Source organism: Schistocerca nitens, chromosome 3 (assembly GCF_023898315.1).
Source record: "Schistocerca nitens isolate TAMUIC-IGC-003100 chromosome 3, iqSchNite1.1, whole genome shotgun sequence".
In the NCBI taxonomy this organism is placed as follows: domain Eukaryota; kingdom Metazoa; phylum Arthropoda; class Insecta; order Orthoptera; family Acrididae; genus Schistocerca; species Schistocerca nitens.
The window spans coordinates 742,508,123-742,528,615 of record NC_064616.1 but is presented as its reverse complement, the minus strand read 5'-3'; the positions used below and the strand labels follow the sequence as shown (position 1 = coordinate 742,528,615).

Genomic DNA, 20,493 nt, shown 5'->3' with positions numbered 1-20,493 from the left:
CCAATGCTTGCTTCCGCCTCTCCCCGCACTCCCCTTAGAACTCTGCCGTCTTACAGTTAACACACTGTACGAGATGTGTTATCCAGTACAGCTGTTTCCAGAAACTTTAAACTTAGGCTATATCAGAGTGTAATTCTGACAGTAGCTCTATATGGATTTAGAAAACCAGATGAACAAAAATTATTAGTTTTTTAAAGCAAAAATTAAGGAAAATTTTTGGGCCCAAGAGAGAAAAACAGGAGTGCAGAATACTTGAAAACTAGGAACTGAAGGAGCTATATCAATAGTCTGATACTAGTCAAAGTATGAAGAAGAGGAGACTGATGTTGGCTGGACATCTAATTGAGATGCAGGAGGAATGACTACCTAAAGTAGCATTCTCTGGAGCCATAGAGGGCAGAAGGAAGCTTGGAAGACCACGAACCAGATGGAAGGATAACATCAATGAGGACGTGGTGGCAATCTCAAAGACCCAAGTGGCAGTGAATCCAGAATGAAACTTCCTAGCAAGTTAAAACTGTGTCCCGGACCGAGACTTGAACTCGGGTCCTTTGCTTTGCCTGCAAAAGGCAAAGGTCCCGAGTTCAACTCTCAATCCGGCACACAGATTTAATCTGTCAGGAAGTTTCTTGTCTAATAATTTTTGCATATTACACAATTAATTTTTATCACTGCATATGAGGTTCATTTCAAGAAGGTAGAATGATTTTGCATTATCATTGTCCTGTCTATTAATACAGGAGAAATGAATCTCTGACAGACTGAAAACTCTGTGCTAATCTACAACATGAATCTCTCTAGCTTCTATAGACACTTCCGTGCAAAATGAGGTACGGTGAAAATCTCTTGGTACTGCTGTGTGAATTAAAATCACCTTTACTTTAGCAACAAGAGTAATACATAACTTTTCCCTGAGGTGCAAAACTGAAGCGAAGTGTCCCGGCTGTCTGCTCCTGATCAAATGGGCAGAATCTGGATGGAGCTCATGGAGCTCTCCCACTCCGGCTAGAGTGCGCTGTCGTCAGTGTCTCATAGTGCCAACTTATGAAACTATGCCGTGGCATTGTTGTTGTCGATATCACACATCTCATACAGAGGCACAGGAATAGTACACCTGCAGGAGAGATACTTTGATGACCATTAACACAGTTATATTCCCAATTAACTTTTAAATTCTAGTATACAACTCTTGAGTTAAATGAGAATTATGCATTGAAAGATGATTTGAAATCAGGTGTTAAAGTTTCACATACAGTCCTCTCCTGAATGAGTTAGCCACACACACTTCATGGCTTTTGTCTACCACTACACTCTTCTTGCCTTGAGCGTTAACAAATACTCCTCCGTTGCAAAGGAACAATATTAAGAATCTTATAGTGAATATCACAGCAAGAAATTTATTAATAGAAAGTGGCTTTTTACACATCTGCTGTATTTTATTGTATAAAATATTAAATATAGCAGAAGTGAAAAAATGTCACCTTCTTAATATTAACAATACTTCTGTCAATGCTCACAGGTGACTAGGAGATAGTACCCCCAAATTCAAAAGTTTGAGTAATGTCAGTTATGAATTAATCAGTTAAAGTGATTCAGCATTGTAGGTATCCACTACCAAATCATTATACTGCAGGGCATAAGTGAAAACGATGCGCATAGGTTTAATTTAAATTTAAGTGGTACACTTAAGGTGTAATATCATAGCACACACTGAGGAAAATATTATCCAGGTGGTGCCATGACATTTGCTGCTGCAAGTTCACATAGAATGCAGTTGTTTGCTGTAATGCCATGCATCATGTCACTGCACAGCTTGTGTGTTCATGATGCCCTCAGAGGAACGTGTTATTTCTCAAGCAGTTCTTAGGGAACAATTTGGTTGTAGAAATTTATATTTTCACACCTTATAACCTCATGTCACTATTTGACTATGAGCTAGTTATCTTTCCTTATTGGTTATAGTTGATATTATTATGATAATTTAGCGTGGAACTTGTGAAGTGTACTTCCACATTTACTCTAGATTGGATCGTACAATTTAAGTAATGCATTCATAGAGCTTGTATTGTACAATCTAGTCATTAGCTGTTTTATGTATGATGCACTGAAGTGCAGACTTCTCTGTGCAAATAAACTAGTCTACCAAAATTATTTTTAAGACTACAGGCACAGACTATAAGTACTACCCAGCAGTATATTTATGAACAAAGCAGGTACTTCATTTTGTTGATTTCATTTCTTGCCATGACAGTTAACCTTACATCCAAACTGGAGTAAGAAGCACTTGATTGCAAGCGGACTATGTCATTGTTTACTCACCATAGATGTAAGAAAATGAATTTGTTCTTTTTGCAGAAGTAAGAAGCATTTTATTTATTTATTTTTAATAAACATTAAAACTGATACCTTCATGTTATTAGAGCAACAAGTAGTAAAGTCAGTTGTCAGACCTCACATTACTGTGACAAAAGTGAAAATGTAATGCAAAATTCTGTATGTCCAAGCAGGACTAACTGGGACTGCTGCTAAACAAACTAAATTTCTTCAAAGTGGGTATCTAAATTGAGGGTCATATATGGCAATTCCTTTTAGAAAATAATAATTTTTTCAACAATTACATTTGTGGAACAGTTACATGAAGTCACTGCTAAATAAGCAAAGTACAGTATTTTGAAGAATTCACTAATTAGAGAGTAGCATTTCAAAAAAAAACTAAGCTTGATAGGCAGAACCTGATTTTATATTTTGATACAAAACACACAACTTTACTAAGAAAACATTCCACATTCTTTGTGACAAAAATGCTATTGACAAGTGTAACAGAAGTGTCTGGTCTGTATCGCATGATATTTGAATATTATAGACTGCAGGGGATATCTCAGTGTGGTAAGCACAAGTCATCTGGTGCAGCCACAGCTAATTTTGCTAAGGGGCTGCTGAGGCAAATTTCACACGATGTGGGCCATCTGGAGAATCCATTGCTCTGGTGCTGTGGTGCTGCCACAGAATTTTGTCCAGCAAACAACTGAGTCAGTGCAGGAAGTACTTTATTTTGATAGGGTGTCCAGTGGGTGTGGCAAATCGGCAATTCCTGAGTAGGAAGCATCCTTTTACACCCCCCCCCCCCCCCCAGTTTGTGTGTGTGTGTGTGTGTGTGTGTGTGTGTGTGTGTGTGTGTGTGTGTGTTGTCATGATGGCTATGTATTACTGCTCCTGCCTTTAAGCCTTCAAAAATGAATTGCTTAATCTGCATTTAGTGCATGTTGTATACCACTTGCAACCTTGTCTGTAGGAGTGCTGACTGATCTATCTTCTTACAGCTCTTGTTAACAAGTAAATATATTATTCAATACAGATAAACCACAAGGCACAGAATTGCAGCAGTGAATTTTTTTTACAATAAAAAGGTAAAATTAATGTTTCGGGTTAGGTGGGTACTAATAAACCTCCTTGTGTAGACTTGTGTGCAGTTATTTGTGATACTGGTGTGACTGATAAACTAAACATTTAAAAATCAAGAAATATTGGTTTTGATATTTTGCATTCTTTGGCTCTTGAAGAATTCCAGTGCAAGACTGAGCAAGCCTAAGTTAACACTCATTTGAGTAACATATACACCAGACAAATATGTAGCGATTTAGAAAATATTTTATATATTCTTAGGTGATGAAAATGAAGAAGAAGGTGGTTCAGGTTATGAAGAAGATAATCTAGAATTCTTTGAATCAGATGAGGATTTGTTCCGCATTCCTGGTCTTGAACGGGAAGGTGATGACCTCCTCATGATTCAATATGCTGACGCTGAGGCAGGTGGGTCAAGGACGGGCCCACGTACCTCCTGGAATTCAAATACTGTACCACTAGCAACTGGAAGCAATGAGGATGCACCAAATGGAAATGAGAATGCAGGTATTTAAAAGTTTTTAACAGAAAGTCTCTTCTTTATTGCTGATTCGATAGATGTGCATCCATATTAATACACTAAAAACTGTTATTCCAATTATGTTGTCTGTACTTTTTTTTCCTCTTGTGCACTTGGTTCCAGATAGTTTACTTAATTTTGATGACTCCTGTTTTGCTAGTAATTTGTCAGCACTTGTTTTCCCTTTCTCCTATTTTCTGTGTGCAGCCTGGTGCTACTTTTAGTTGTTGCCTTCCCCAACTCTGACTTTGTAAGCACAAAGAAATAAAAGTAGGAATAATACAAAATATGAAAATCACTTTCAAAATATATATTAGTGAAGTCGTTTTCTCGTGTCCAGTGCATATTTCTTGCATTCCATTCATTTACAGTTTTATAGGAAGCCACTGAAAATATATGATGGTGATAGGTCACACAAAAAGTATAAACTTTAGTATGCCATTATTTGATGAAAATCTAATAAAAATAAATTTCAAAAAAATTTTTTAAATTTGCTCCAGAGCTTTGATAAAATTCAGAAACAACAGTATGAAATACTAGAAGCTGTTGTTAAAATCACTTTTTTAATAAATGACCCGGATTGGCCAAAGACCATTTTTTCAGCACCTGCAGTACAGATGTCATTAATGCAGATAATTCAGGTGAAAAAGTATGTTTTGCTTATCAAAGGATGCTTTTAACAGCAGCTTATGGTGTTACTTGATGTCACTTCTCAAAATAATTTTGTTCACCTGTCACAAAAAGAAAGATTCCTCATGAGAGTTTAGCACTGTTTTTCAGTTACATCAGAGGTCCATGTCTTACAGCCATTGAAATTGAATTTTTCTCTATGCCATTGCAGTTTCCATACCTCTTACTAAAACCAATGGATTGAATGTGGGTTACCGCTTTTGACTGTTCTGGAGAGAGGATCCTCTACATATTCATAATGTAGTTACATGTGTACCTCTTAAATCAATTTATTTTATAAATTCCTTTTCATTCTTTTGGAATTCAAAGACAAGGATCAGATAAATGGAAATCAGGAAAAATTTATTTCTAAGCTGACGAATTTTAGCATCCACAACATTTGCTTACAAATCTTTAATATTATTATTTATGAAGTATGTAATTGTTGCTTATGAATCACTTTTCAGTTAGCAAAAAACTTGTAAACTGGAAGATGAGACATCCAGGCTGAGAGATACATGTTGTTATAGTTGTCAGAGTGACTCCTGAATGACTTCAGTGGTGTGGTTTTGGTGTCAAGGACTGTAATGAAACAAAAAGACACTTCTGAAACATAAGGGTCAGTTGTTGGCACAATAATGTATTCTATAGCTCAGAGAATGAAATTTATGCTTCTTGTGTATGACTGAGAAATTTCTGAACTTTTCAGTGTAGTAATTATTATTTTATTGTTTTACAATCCAGATTTTGACCTTTGGCCATTTTCAAGTTCAAAAACTGAGTCACAAAAGCAAGAAACAGGGCAACCATGAAAAAGAAATGTATAAATACCATGATTCGTTGCCTGATTTATATGTCAAAAAGGTAAAGAATCATGGTATTTATACACTATTTTTCATGGTTGCTTCTTTAATTTATACTTCTATTGTTTGTTCCATTTGTTTTGTACTTGAAAATGACCTGTCAAAATCTGAACTGTTTAACAATAAAATAAAAATTTCTAGTCATATGGTGGCACCATCATTCAAAACATTTACCATGACTGTGGCTCCAGCCAAAATAGAAATTTTCAGTGTGTGTCGCTGCTACGTTTGTCCTGAAAGTTGTATTTCAGCACCCATTTTGTATATGCCTAATGGTACTTCATAGACATAAATAACTAGATTAATTATGTACGCTCATCGTAATGCCACAAGTCACATTGCTAACTTTACATCTGCAATCTACTAGCAAAATAAAGCCATGGTAGGCAATTGTCTCCATATAAAATCTACCTAAAAGATGAAATTATTTGTCCTACTCAGACTTCAACTTGGATCATCTTGCTGAGCAAGGGAGCACATTGGTATAATACTGTACTGAAATAAAGACGATGACAGTTCAAATCCCCATCCAATGATACAGATTTAGGGTTTTTGTTTTGTTTTCGTTTCCGTAAATTCTTTAAGGATACTGGCAGTTTTCTGTGGTAATGAAACTGAGCTCTAGCTCCAGCTCTAATGACCCCATCATTGACGGGATGTTAAACCTAATCTTCTTTCCTTTGTTTTTGTTTTGTCTTTCCTTTGGTATGTTCTGCATTGCCAACTGAGTTATTCAAGCACTTAAATAACCGAACTTGGGGATAGGCTGCAAACCAAATGGAATTCATGCAACAGTAAAACCCCATGTTAACAAAGCTGCTTTTAACGAATATTGTCATGTAAAAGAAGGTGTAATTAGATGAGTGACGAACACTAACTTCACTTAACGAAGGTTTATTCAGCACTGGCACATACAAGCATGCAGAGCAAACTGCCTCCAGCCAGAACATGCACAGTATATATACAGCTACAGAACATTCCAGTACAGTGCTTCTTGACGTTTGTGGATACTTCTAGAATGTACTCGAAGTGAATATAGAAATGAAAATTTTACAGTTCAGGTGAGTTTTGAACTGACGACCCTCCATGCAACAGTCAAGTAGAACTTCTTTCGCCACTACACTCTTAGACACATTTCCACTTGTTGCCTGTCGCTGGAGCTTCGAATTTACCCTGGGCTGCAGGATCCTTATAGGGCTTAATTCGAAGGACGTGGACCATATCTCTGATCTTTCATAGTTTTGTGTCGGGGTCAAAATCTTCAACTTCATAAGTAACATCAGACAACTGTCTTACAACCTTGTAAAATTTGGAGTAGTGCCTGAGGAGCATCTCAGAGAGACCAACCTTCCGAACAGAAGTGATGATCCAGACGAGGTCACCAGGCTGGTAGACAACAGAGCGGTGGCCCGTGTCATACCTTTGGCGGTTGTTTTCTTGAGCCTGCAGCATGTGGAGTTAACCTAACTGCTGAGCTTCCCCAGCTCTGGTTAACACCTGGCCCATGTAGTTGTTGTCCACGTCATCGGGATGTAACAGAAACACAGTGTCCATCGTTGTAGTCGCCTCACACCCATGCACCAGGAAAAATGGTGTAAATCCTGTGGTGTCTAGTTTGGTGGTGTTGTAGGCAAATGTCACGAAATGTAGCACCTCATCCCAGTTGCTCTGCTCAACATTGACGAACATTGACAGCATGTCAGCCAAGGTCTTATTAAGGCATTCAGTAAGCCCGTTAGTTTGCGGATGGTAGGCAGTCGTCATGTGATGAGTAGTGTTGCACCAATGGTTTATCTCTGTCACAAGATTCAATTGAAAACATTCCATCGATGCGTAAGTAATGACCTTGGGGCATCATGTTTTAATACAATGTCTTCCATGATGAATTTGGCTACCTCCGATGCTTCGGCTGTTTTCACAACTTTTGTAATGGCATAGCATGTCAGATGATCAGTGCAAACAATAATCCATCTATTGTCACTAGCAGATCTTGGAAATTGTCCAAGGAGGTCAATCCCAACACGCTGGAAAGGTGTTTCGGCTGGTGGAATTGGTATGAGTCAGCCAGGTTGTTTCTGAGGAACTGCCTTTCTCCTCTGGCACTCTCAACAGTGCAACACAGAGTGACGGACACTCCTAAATAAACCTGGCCAGAAAAATCTCTTACAGATCCTATCGTATGTCTTAATAAATCCTAAATGTACGGCCTCAATTGTGTCGTGGAATTTCTGTAGAACATCTAAGCGCATGTGTTTAGGAATCACTGCTAGCCACGTCTTACCAAACAGATCAAAGTTTTTCTTGCAAAGTAATCCATTAACTACCTTAAATTGTCCTTTCACATCCTCTGACTGATTTAAGGCAAGCATAATTTGAGATACCTTGGCATCATCCTTCTGCTCAGCAGAGAGATCCTGGAGTGCAGCGAGACAGTCACTATCTTCATCATAGTCTTGATGGTCTTGCACAGGGTTTCTTGAGAGACAGACAGCATCCTTGTGTTTTCTTCTACTTTTGTACACTATGCTAATGTCACACTCTTGAAGACGTAGTGCCGACCTGGCGAGTCGTCCTGTTGGATCCTTAAGACCTGTCAACCAACAAAGTGAATGATGGTCTGTAACAACTGTGAATGGCCTTCCATAGAGAGACATTGTCAAAATTAGCACATGGCCCACATCACATCAAGACATTCTCTTTCTGTAGTTGAGTAGTTTCTTTGGGCTTTTGTAAGTGTCCTAGAAGCATAGGCTATAACCTTCTCTTTTCCATCCAAAATTTGCACCAGAACAGCACCAATCCCATACCCACTGGCATCTGTGTGTAGTTCTGTAGGTGCTGTCTCATCGTACAAAGTACAGGGTCAGTTATCAAAGCTTTTCACAGCACATTGAAAGAATCTTGTTGAGCACTACCCCAGATAAATTTAGCATCGGCTTTTAACAACTCTTGAAGAGGCCTGACCTTGATACAAAAGTCTTTGACAAAATGACAGTAATAAGAGCATAATCTGAGGAAGCTTCTCATCTCTAATACTTCTAGGAATAGGAGATTCTGTTATAGATCTCACCTTTTTCTGGGTCTGGCCGCACACCTTCGTTTAACACAAGGTGTCAAAGTATTTTGATTTCTTTTGCTCCAAAGAGAGACTTTCTTGGATTAAGTTTCAGTCTGCCTTGTTGGAGACACTTGAGAACGGCCCTCCATCTTTTTAAGTGTTCATCAAATGTCTCTGAGAACACTATAATGTCATATAAATAACATACACACATCGTCCACTTCAGGTGACATAGACGATTACCCACCATCCGTTCAAAAGTTGCTGGTGCATTACACAAACCAAACGGCATTACCTTAAACTCATACAGGCCCTCAGGGCCGATGAATGCAGTTTTCTCACGGTCAGCCTCATCTACTTCGATTTGCCTGTATCCCAAATACATGTGCATGGTTGAGAAAAATTTAGCCCCTTTCAGAGAATCTAGTGTATTGTCAATTCATGGAAGGGGGTAAATGTCCTTTTTAGCTATCTTATTAAGCTTCCTGTAATCAACACAATAGCGCCAACTGCCATTCTTCTTCCTGACAAGAACCACTGGTGATGACCATTGGCTCTGCTAAGGCTGAATGATGTCATTCTTCATCATTTTCTCTACCTCATCGCAGATTATTCGACGTTCCGTTGCTGACACACGGTATGCTCTCTAGCTTATTGGTTGATGGTCTCCAGTGCTAATCTGGTGCTTCACCATCGATTTGTCTGATTTGCTCTTCACCTGTGGACTGAAGCATTCAGAGAACTCTTGAAGAATGGCATTGTAGCTGCTTCTGTTGTTCCTTAGTGAGATATGGTGGTAGTTGAGCTAGAAGATCTTGTCTCGTAGTGGTAGTGCCAATTTCACCCACAGACTCAGCATGGGAGGTTTCTATGACGCTCAGCTGTTCGGCAATTAATGCCTCAGTATTTGCTATGCACACGCATCTTGGAAGGATCTGCAGTTCTCGGCAACGGTTAACTATCCACAATTCACCAGATCTGTTCTTAAATGAGACTAAAGAGCCAGGGATGACAAAGTTATTCTTCAGTGGTATGCTTTTCTTGCATTCCACTAAAAGATCCATGGGTTGCTCCATGGCATGACACATATCAGTTACCTTTCTAGCACTGACTGCAGGAATGATCACTTCATCCAGCACACAGTCTCCACAAGGATGCGCATTTTCCTGTCAACAATATCTCATCTCGTCTAGCATAATCTTTGAGAGACCACAATCTACAATTGCCTGAGAAGCCAAGTCCCATTCAAGAATGACATCATGACTACACTCTTGTAAGATGATGAAATATAAGGGCTAGGTATGGCCACTTACACCCACACGAATGGTACATCTTCCTGAAGGTTTTACATATTTCCCATTAGCCACCTTCAGCAGAGATGTTTTGTTGTCGACGAATATGGTTTTCTGCAAATGGCGACAGTACTTCTCCGAAATGACTGAATGTGATGCTCCAGAGTCCACAAGAGCTTGGGCTGGTCAGCCATTCATGAGGATATCGATGTAGTTTCCTATCATTTTTGTAGTGATCGACGGTAGAGGATTTTGCTCTTTGGCGGCCTCGCCTCCAAGGAAGGTCACACTCTTTAGTTTTCCAGACTGCAGCGGCTAAGTGATCAGCTGGAGCTTCTAAATGGTGATGGAGACCTTGATTGGCATGTTGGGGAGCGTCCTCTCCAGTGGCTAGCTTGCGGGGACCTTGACCTACGTCGTCCTGCATGCACGTCTTCTTGTTCATCTTCGTCGTACCAGAGTTGGCGTCAGCTAAGGTCGGTCTTCTGTCTTCTGGCGTGGGTGTCGTCAAATAATCTGCCGCCTTTCTCAACAATAGCACAGCACATATCCCGGTCGTCCACAGTGGAAGCATACTGGCTGGTTATCCTGAGACCTCCAGACGTCAGTCTTCCTTGGTGCCCAATCAGGTTCCTCATGCGGCGTTGTAGGAATGTAACTCCACCTGGGTCTTGACTTTTTCACCCATTTAAAGGGAAATGAAGGACGAGAGATTGGGTTCAATATATGTTCTACTTCCTTCCTTATGCTCTCTTGAAGCATCTCGGTTTTTTGCTCCCCGTGCAATCAAAGTGCGTTCTGAACTTCCTCTTTCACTATCTGATGAAGAACACTTGTGAGATCAGTTGCTTCCTTGATCATAGACATCAATATGACATTTGGAAGCAGTTCAAACTTTTTGTGTGTAATTCTCTTTTTGATGCGTCTTCTCTATATGCTGACAGCATTTTATGTACTAGTCTGCTGCCGAAACCCCCTTCCAGAGTAGGAGGGGTTGATACATGCCCTTGGCAACACCCTCCATGAGATGTGCAACCTTATCTTCCTCCTTCATTCTAGGATCCACTATTTTACACAGCTCCAAGACGTCTTGAATGTAGGATGCTTTAGTTTCTCCTGGACGCTGTGCCCTGCAGTTTATATTCAGCCTTGCACTTCTGTCGTTGTGTGTCACCGAAATACTTGCACAGTTCCACCTGGAATACTTCCCAGCTTGTGAACTGCTCCTCGTTGCTCTCATACCATTGCTTGGCAGTGCCCTCCAAGTAAAAAAATATGGTAGCCAAACACACGGTGTCATCCCATTTGTTAAATTTGGCTATACCCTCATATATCTTCAGCCACTTGTTTGGATCTTGGCCATCGACACCAGAGAACCCGGAAGGATATCTCACGTGGTGGCACACAGTTGCTGTCATTGTAACATCCTCCTCTTCTTCTGTCTTCAATAGATTGCGATCTGTTGAATATGGCTCGATCTCGGGATTCTCACCATGTAAACGGCGGTTCTGTCGTGGCTTGATGGGAGCCACTGTGTCGTCAGTAATGTGTCCTATCACAAGATCCACTGCCCAGTGTCTCCACCAGAATAATGTCTTGCAGAAGAAAGTGTAATTAAATGATGACTAACTGAAACCCTCAGCTGCCAACAGGTGTTGTTGATATACCTCGATGTGAACAGCTGAAAATGTGTGCCCCGACCGGGACTCGAACCCGGGATCTCCTGCTTACATGGCAGATGCTCTATCCATCTGAGCCACCGAGGACACAGATGAATAGCTTGACTGCAGGGACTTATCCCTTGCACGTTTCCCGTGAGACTCACATTCCCAACTGTCCACAATTCTACCTATGTAATGTACCTTATAGACATTTGCCCATTCACTCATTACTCGCGCGCGCTTTGGTGATTCCCGTAAGAGTTTGGGCAACCTGTGCGCATTCGCACAGATGAAGGTCAATGGCTGGGTAGCCTTCAACTATATATATGAAGACAGTAACTGTTCTCGAAAGAACAGATGCTGTAGATGACCGTGCAGCTTTTCTCTGGAATAAATGATGACTAACTGAAACCCTCAGCTGCCAACAGGTGTTGTTGATATACCTCGATATGGACAGCTGAAAATGTGTGCCCAGACTGGGACTTGAACCCGGTACATTACATAGATAGAATTGTGGACAGTTGGGAATGCGAGTCTCACGGGAAGCGTGCAAGGGATAAGTCCCTGCAGTCGCGCTATTCATCTGTGTCCTCGGTGGCTCAGATGGATAGAGCATCTGCCATGTAAGCAGGAGATCCCGGGTTAGAGTCCCGGTCGGGGTACACATTTTCAGCTGTTCACATCAAGGTATATCAACAACACCTGTCTGCAGCTGAGGGTTTCAGTTAGTCATCATTTATTCCAGAGAAAAGCTGCACGGTCATCGACAGCATCTGTTCTTTCGAGAACAGTTACTGTGTTCATATATAAAGTGTAATTAGATGAATGACAAACACAAACTTCACTTCACGAAGGTTTATGCAACACTTGCACATACAAGAGCGCGGAGCGAACTGCCTCCGGCCAGAACACATACAGTGTATATACCGGTTGATCAAAAAGTCAGTATAAATTTGAAAACTGAATAAATCACGGAATAATGTAGATAGATAGGTACAAATTGACACACACGCTTCGAATGACATGGGGTTTTATTAGAACCACAAAAATACGAAAGTTCAAAAAATGTCCGACAGATGGCCCTTCATCTATTCAGAATAGCAATAATTAGCACAACAAAGTACGACAAAGCAAAGATGATGATCTTTACAGGAAATGCTCGGTATGTCCACCATTATTCCTCAACAATAGCTGTAGTCGAGGTATAATGTTGTGAACAGCACTGTAAAGCATATCCGGAGTTATGGTGAGGCATTGACGTCGGATGTTGTCTTTCAGCATCCCTAGAGATGTCGGTCGATCACGATACACTTGCGACTTCAGGTAACCCCAAAGCCAATAATCGCACGGACTGAGGTCTGGGGACCTTGGAGGCCAAGCATGACGAAAGTGGCTGCTGAGCACATGATCATCACTAAACAATGCGTGCAGTAGATCATGCGTCTAGCAATATGTTTGGTTCTAATAAAACCCCATGTCATTCCAAGCATGTGTGTCAATTTTTGCCTCTCTATCTACATTATACTGTGGTTTATTAAGTTTTCAAATTTATACTGACTTTTTGATCACCTGGTACATCTACAGAACATTCCAGTACAATGCTTCTTGACATATTTGGATACTTCTAGAATGTACTTGAACCGAATATAGAAATTAAAATTTTACAGTTGAGGTGAGTTTCTAATTCACAACCCTCCATGCCACAGTCTTAGTATCATAACCCCTGCACCATGGTGACTGTGCTACTTAACTTCTTCTCCAACAATATTTCCATTGCTCCCAGTGAAATTGTCATAATCACAATGTGACAAATTTTTGGTTTCAATGGACCTTACTTGAAGAAAGTCTGCTTTTAAAGAATTTAATGTTAATCAGTTACATAACGGAAATCTAGTTATGATAAAATTCTACACTCCTGGAAATGGAAAAAAGAACGCATTGACACCGGTGTGTCAGACCCACCATACTTGCTCCAGACACTGCGAGAGGGCTGTACAAGCAATGATCACACGCACGGCACAGCGGACACACCAGGAACCGCGGTGTTGGCCGTCGAATGGTGCTAGCTGCGCAGCATTTGTGCACCGCCGCCGTCAGTGTCAGCCAGTTTGCCGTGGCATACGGAGCTCCATCGCAGTCTTTAACACTGGTAGCATGCCGCGACAGCGTGGACGTGAACCGTATGTGCAGTTGACGGACTTTGAGCGAGGGCGTATAGTGGGCATGCGGGAGGCCGGGTGGACGTACCGCCGAATTGCTCAACACGTGGGGCGTGAGGTCTCCACAGTACATCGATGTTGTCGCCAGTGGTCGGCGGAAGGTCCACGTGCCCGTCGACCTGGGACCGGACCGCAGCGACGCACGGATGCACGCCAAGACCGTAGGATCCTACGCAGTGCCGTAGGGGACCGCACCGCCACTTCCCAGCAAATTAGGGACACTGTTGCTCCTGGGGTATCGGCGAGGACCATTCGCAACCGTCTCCATGAAGCTGGGCTACGGTCCCGCACACCGTTAGGCCGTCTTCCGCTCACGCCCCAACATCGTGCAGCCCGCCTCCAGTGGTGTCGCGACAGGCGTGAATGGAGGGACGAATGGAGACGTGTCGTCTTCAGCGATGAGAGTCGCTTCTGCCTTGGTGCCAATGATGGTCGTATGCGTGTTTGGCGCCGTGCAGGTGAGCGCCACAATCAGGACTGCATACGACCGAGGCACACAGGGCCAACACCCGGCATCATGGTGTGGGGAGCGATCTCCTACACTGGCCGTACACCACTGGTGATCGTCGAGGGGACACTGAATAGTGCACGGTACATCCAAACCGTCATCGAACCCATCGTTCTACCATTCCTAGACCGGCAAGGGAACTTGCTGTTCCAACAGGACAATGCACGTCCGCATGTATCCCGTGCCACCCAACGTGCTCTAGAAGGTGTAAGTCAACTACCCTGGCCAGAAAGATCTCCGGATCTGTCCCCCATTGAGCATGTTTGGGACTGGATGAAGCGTCGTCTCACGCGGTCTGCACGTCCAGCACGAACGCTGGTCCAACTGAGGCGCCAGGTGGAAATGGCATGGCAAGCCGTTCCACAGGACTACATCCAGCATCTCTACGATCGTCTCCATGGGAGAATAGCAGCCTGCATTGCTGCGAAAGGTGGATATACACTGTACTAGTGCCGACATTGTGCATGCTCTGTTGCCTGTGTCTATGTGCCTGTGGTTCTGTCAGTGTGATCATGTGATGTATCTGACCCCAGGAATGTGTCAATAAAGTTTCCCCTTCCTGGGACATTGAATTCACGGTGTTCTTATTTCAATTTCCAGGAGTGTAAATGTTTTTGATTGAGTTTTGTTTCATTCCTGGCAGAAAATTTCAGTAATTCACAATGAACTCTAATTTCTGCTACATCAGTCATATTTTTTGGCTGATAATTTTAAACAAGTGACAATTCCTGCTCATAGGCCAAGTAAACTGACATCATAGAAAATGAACACACTTGGTCTTAGTGTCCAAATGTATTGTGTTGTGGTGTTTATCAAAATAGTGAACAGGTGGAAATTTGTTAAGATACAAAGTGCAAGAAATTGTCCTGAACTAAGAGATGGAAGACTCCAGCACATTGATGCTGGCTGATCTGAGGGGGGGGGGGGGGGGGGGGGAGAATCATTTGTAAGGGTGGGGGAGGGAAGAGAGAGAGAGAGAGAGAGAGAGAGAGATATGATGGCCCTGCTGTGTGTTTATAATGACAACAGTGAAAAGTTGACATCATTAATAATGGAAAAGTTTCAACTCTTACATGAATTAAAAACATAAGAATGCTATTGGGCTCATATGGTTTTATGAACAGTGCCACGATGACTGCTGAAATTTGTTCAGAGTTTATATGCCGAGATGGGTGCAGCAGGAAGAAAGATAATTCTCTCACAATTGGCAGATGTGCTCCATATCCAATGGTAATGTCATTCCTCAGGAATGTTGATGTGTTTCTTCCTTCCGCGTCACCTGCAGCTTTTAGACCTGGAAAAAATTTATCCAGTAATGCAGTTCCTTTCTGTGATGGAAAGGAAATAAGGAGAATGAATATTTTACATTCTACGCACATGTTTGGTGCTGCCTAGAATGCTGTAGCCCTATAGCCTAGAGTGCACGAGGTCTGTGGGTAAGTATCTAGATGAGTTAGTTCTGATGAATTGTGGGTCACTTCATAAGCATGGTGAAGGTAAATCCCTTGTTAAGGAAAACCTAGATTTAAGAAAAATATATTTCGATCCTCAGAGATTCATTAAAAAGGGGTTTTATAGTATTAAGATTGAGGTTTACTGTGATTTTGCTGGATCACTTCAGACGAAATCTAGCACAAATTCATCCCATTTCTTTTCTGACAAACTTAATACACCATATTTGATGCCCTTACAAATGCAAAATTATGAAACACTAGGGAAAGCAATACATTCCTGTATCTGTATTCTGCACTTGCACATTTATAGGAGTTTAGGCACTGATAATTGAAAGTATATTAATTATTGCATTAACTCCTTTGTTAAAGTATTTTTCATGGTTTTTTTGCCTTGTGGTCCATACCGTGTAACACATATTTCCTTTACTTATTTTTCAGGTGATATTCCTGCAAGTCATCCTTTAGTTATGGCTCGCCGTAATTTAGCTGCAAGTACTTTATCAACATCTCGAACACACAGAGCTATGAGGCAGCGGCACTATCAGTACTTGCAAATGAACTCAAGAAGTCAGAACAATGCAGTCATCTTGCAGAGGTAATGGGATTTTACTATGATTATGTTGTTGCGTTATACACTAAAGAGCCAAAGAAACTGGTATGTCTGCCTAAAATCATGTAGGTGCCCCAGAAACACTTAGAAGTGCTGCAGCATGACGTGGCATGGACTTGACTAATATCTGAAGTAGTCCTGGAGGAAATTACACCATGAATCCTACAGGACTGTCCATAAATCCATAAGAGTATGAGGAGTGGAGATCTCTTCTAGCAGCACGCTGCTGTCTGGGGAGTTTGGTGACCAGCAGAAATGTTTAAACTCAGAGGAGTGTTATGTGTGGGGTGTTGCGTGTCCCACTGGAATTGTCTAAGTCTGTCAGAATGCCCAATGGATGCAGGTGATCAGACAGGATGCTTAAGTATGTGTCACCTGTCAGTCATATCTATATCTATCAGGGGTCCCGTATCACTCCAGCTGCACACACCCCACACCATTACAGAGCCTCCACCAGCTTGAACTGTCCCCTGCTGACATGCATGGTCCATGGATTCATGAGGTTACCTCCATAACCGTACATGTCCCCCTGCCCGATACAACTTGAAACGAGACTCATCTGACAAGGAAACGGCTGGCTGATATGGCCGAGCAGTTCTAGGCCCTTCAGTCTGGAACCGCGCAACCGCTACGGTCACAGGTTTGATCCTGCCTCGGGCATGGATGTGTGTGATGTCCTTAGGTTAGTTAGGATTAAGTAGTTCTAAGTTCTGGGGGACTGATGACCTCAGATGTTGAGTCCCATAGTGCTCAGAGCCTTTTTTTTTTTTTTTTTTTTTTTACCAGGAAACATGTTTCCAGTCATAAACAGTCCAATGTCAAGTGTTCATGGGGCCAGGTGCGGTGTAAATCTTTGTTGTGCAGTCATAAAGGGTACACAAATGGGCCTTTGGCTCCGAAAGCCCATATTGATGATATCTTGTTGAATGGTTTGCACGCGGACACTTGTTAACAGCCCAGCACTGAAATCTGCAGCAATTTGCAGAAGGGTTGCACTTCTTTGACACTGAACGATTCTCTTCAGTCATCGTCAGTCTCGTTCTTGCAGGATCTTTTTCTGGCCGCAGTGATTCGGAGATTTGATGTTTTACTGGATTCCTGACATTCATGGTACACTTGTGAAATGGTTGTATGGGAACATCCTCACTTTGTTGCTACCTTGGAGATGCTGCGCCCCATCACTCATGCGATGACTGTAACACCATGTTCAGTGTCACTTAAATCTTGATAACCCGCCATTGTAGCAGCAGTAACCAATCACGCCTGACACTTGTTGTCTTACATAGGCATTGTCGACGGCAGCACTGTATTCTGCCTGTTTACATACCTCTGTATTAGAATACACATGCCTATACTAGTTTCTTTGGCACTTCAGTGTAGTTATTATGTAGTTACTGTAGTTTTACAGGTGTAATACTGAAATAGGTGTGCCTGTATATAAAATGGCGGTTACCAAGTGGACCTAAATGTTGTATTTATTGCCAGTCTAACAGTAATTTTAAAAATGGTAGGTTTGTAAGCCAATATTTCATGATGTGCTAAGTAACTGCAAGATGTTAAAATGCAGATGTCATACAAAAACAAGTAAATTAAGGTAAAGGTAAAGTGTTTGCCAAAATGGAGGTCGGTGAACTCCACAGTACTTTACTAGCTGTGGCCCTTTCGGAAGTGGTATGGCATCACTTTCTTCCAGCCTGTGGACTGACCTACCCTGCCAGTTATAGGGTGATCGATAGTTTAATGTGGATTCTAGACCATGGAAAAAACATGACAATTTTTCATTAATAAATTTTGCCAAAGGTTAAAGAAGTGAAAAAGTGACTGATAAAAATCCTGGGACCAGGGAAAAAGCCAAAGACCTTTGGATCCATAGTCTGGCATTACTTACATTATTTTTCATTAATAATTTGATAAATGTTGTTTGTACACTTCATATGATCAGACCCAGAGGACCACCCACAGCTAAAAGCCCCCCCCCCCCCCCCTTCCCTTCCCTTTTCCCTTCCCTGTTGTCTGCTGCCAATCATCTTCTATACAAATCTGCAGCAAGTCCTCATGGATTCAGCTACCCACCTTTCCTTTGGCTGCCTAGAGCTGCTCTTCTGCAGGGTGTAAAATCTTCAGATTTGTCAATCCATGCAAGCTGTTTGTTTCTCATCATAACTGCAATACCCCTTTGGACTATTGTAGATCTCATCCAGCTGACAATTGTGCCAGCTCCTCCATTTCCCAGTGATCTCATTTTGTCCAGGACCATAGATCTTCCTAAGACTTTGGGCTTAAAAACAAGAAAGTTAAGTTTCTTCCGGGCACTCCATGTTTCACAACCACACAGCCCTATGGATTGGATCAGTGTTTTGTACAGCTGGAGTCCGAACTTCCTTGATAGACTAAAATATATAAAAAAAGCTGACTGAGACTGAAGTAAGATTGATTTCCCACTTGGATTCTAACTTTGATCTCTGTTTCACATGATATGTCCTCTGTAAAAAGTCATACTCAGATATTTAAAATCATAACACTGTTGTTGGATTAGGTTCAGACTACCAGTGATTGGAGTTGGTCTCTTGAATAGGCTTGAATCTTGCTCATCACCACATACTCTGTCTTTAATACATTCACCAAGAAACCTCTCAACGATGTTGCCCATCTGCATCAGTTTTTTTCTTTGACCTGGACAACAGCGACACATTTTCGGTATATGCGAGATGAGTGATTTTCTCATTTTTGGCCTCAATCCCTTCAAAATACTTATGGGAAACTTTCCTTATTATCTTTGGGAGTCAGGTTGAACAGTATTGGTGAAACATTATCTCCTTGCCTCAGCACTGTAATTATGTTAAAGCTGTCCATAACTTGGTTCTGGAAATTCAGTTTTTAGAGACAAAATCTAACTATGCTGATGAGTTTCTTTGGTATTCCAAATTATATTAGACATCTCGTCAGGATCTCCCAGTGAATACAGTCTCATGCTGTCTTGAAATCTATAAAAAGCAGATGAAGGTCTTTGCCATGCTCCCATACTTCAAGGTGAGCTGACACAGTACATAGTTATCCACAGTCCTTTCCGAAACCACCTTGACATTCACCAGTCACTCAGTCATTTTTCTGGAAATGGCTGGATTCTATCTAGTGTACAGCTCTGCAAGATCGTATATCAGATGTTCAGAAGGGTGATTCTTGTTTAATGGGTGCACTCCATTTTGTCGCCTTTCTTATGCATAGTGTAGGTGATCACCATCTTCCCATCTTCTGGGATCTCTTCCGCAACTCAGATTCTTTTGAGTGGTTGGTGACTTCTCTTTGAGAGTTTTTCCCCTCCAGCTTGAATGACTTCCATTTGGATTCCATTTTCTCCTAAACTTTTTCTTCTTCAGCCTCATATCTGATTGTGTACTTAAGTGGAGGAGGTGAGTAGTCAAAAATCTAAAGTGTCAGTAGGATGGAATTCATAAATCCTTAGGGTCATGACAGATGACGAGTCTGCAGCTCATAGTCTAATGGCTAGCATTGCTACCTCAGGATCACATGGTCCCAGGTTCGGTTCCTGACAGAGGAGTTTCTCTGCCCGGGACTGTGCGTTTGTGTTGTCCTCATCATTTCATTAGCATTCGTGCAAGTGGCTAGGTTGGACTGTGTAAAGATTGGCACTTTGTATAGGTGCTGGTGACTGTGCAGTTGAGCACCCCACAAACCAATCATCATCATCATCATCACAGTTGAGGAGCTCGCTGAAGTATTATTTCCACCTCTCAACAGTGTTGCAAAGAATGGAGTATGTGGTGCTACTATTGTCCTTGATGAGCTTACAGCAGCTCTGAGCTTTTAAAGCTGCTTTTCCCCAGAAATCTTGTTGAGTCTCTCCTGTTATTCATTTGACATACATTCTCTTTACTCTTCCCAGGGTTACGTGCATAGTTCTCCGTACTTCTTCAAACTCTGCTGTGCAAAATCTGTGCCTTGTAGCCAACTATCCTTGGCTTCTATTGGCTAATGTCTTAAAACATTTGTCCCCAAACCATATAATCCTGATCTGCTTCTTGATGACTGCATTTGTCACTTCATTTACAGTATCCTTGAATTATTTGGAGAAATCACTGGATTGCTATTGTACATCCATTTGCTGGAGAATTTCAAAGTAATTGCAGAACTGGTGTTCAAATTTGTTTTTCTTCGTGATGTCTCAGAGCACTTGGATGAAGTATCACACCTCTTTCTTAAGATTGTTACTTTCTTC

The 20,493-nt window shown here is 41.6% G+C and overlaps 1 protein-coding gene across 1 annotated transcript in view; it reads left to right on the top strand.

Moving 5' to 3' along the window:
• The window catches only part of LOC126248719 (E3 ubiquitin-protein ligase HUWE1-like), a 454,581-nt gene that overhangs the window by 303,830 nt on the left and 130,258 nt on the right, over window positions 1-20,493 (top strand). Inside the window, exons 37-38 of the mRNA XM_049950025.1 lie at window positions 3,664-3,909; window positions 16,085-16,241. Coding sequence (XP_049805982.1) covers window positions 3,664-3,909; window positions 16,085-16,241 — 403 coding nt within the window. The remainder of the gene's footprint in view (window positions 1-3,663; window positions 3,910-16,084; window positions 16,242-20,493) is intronic.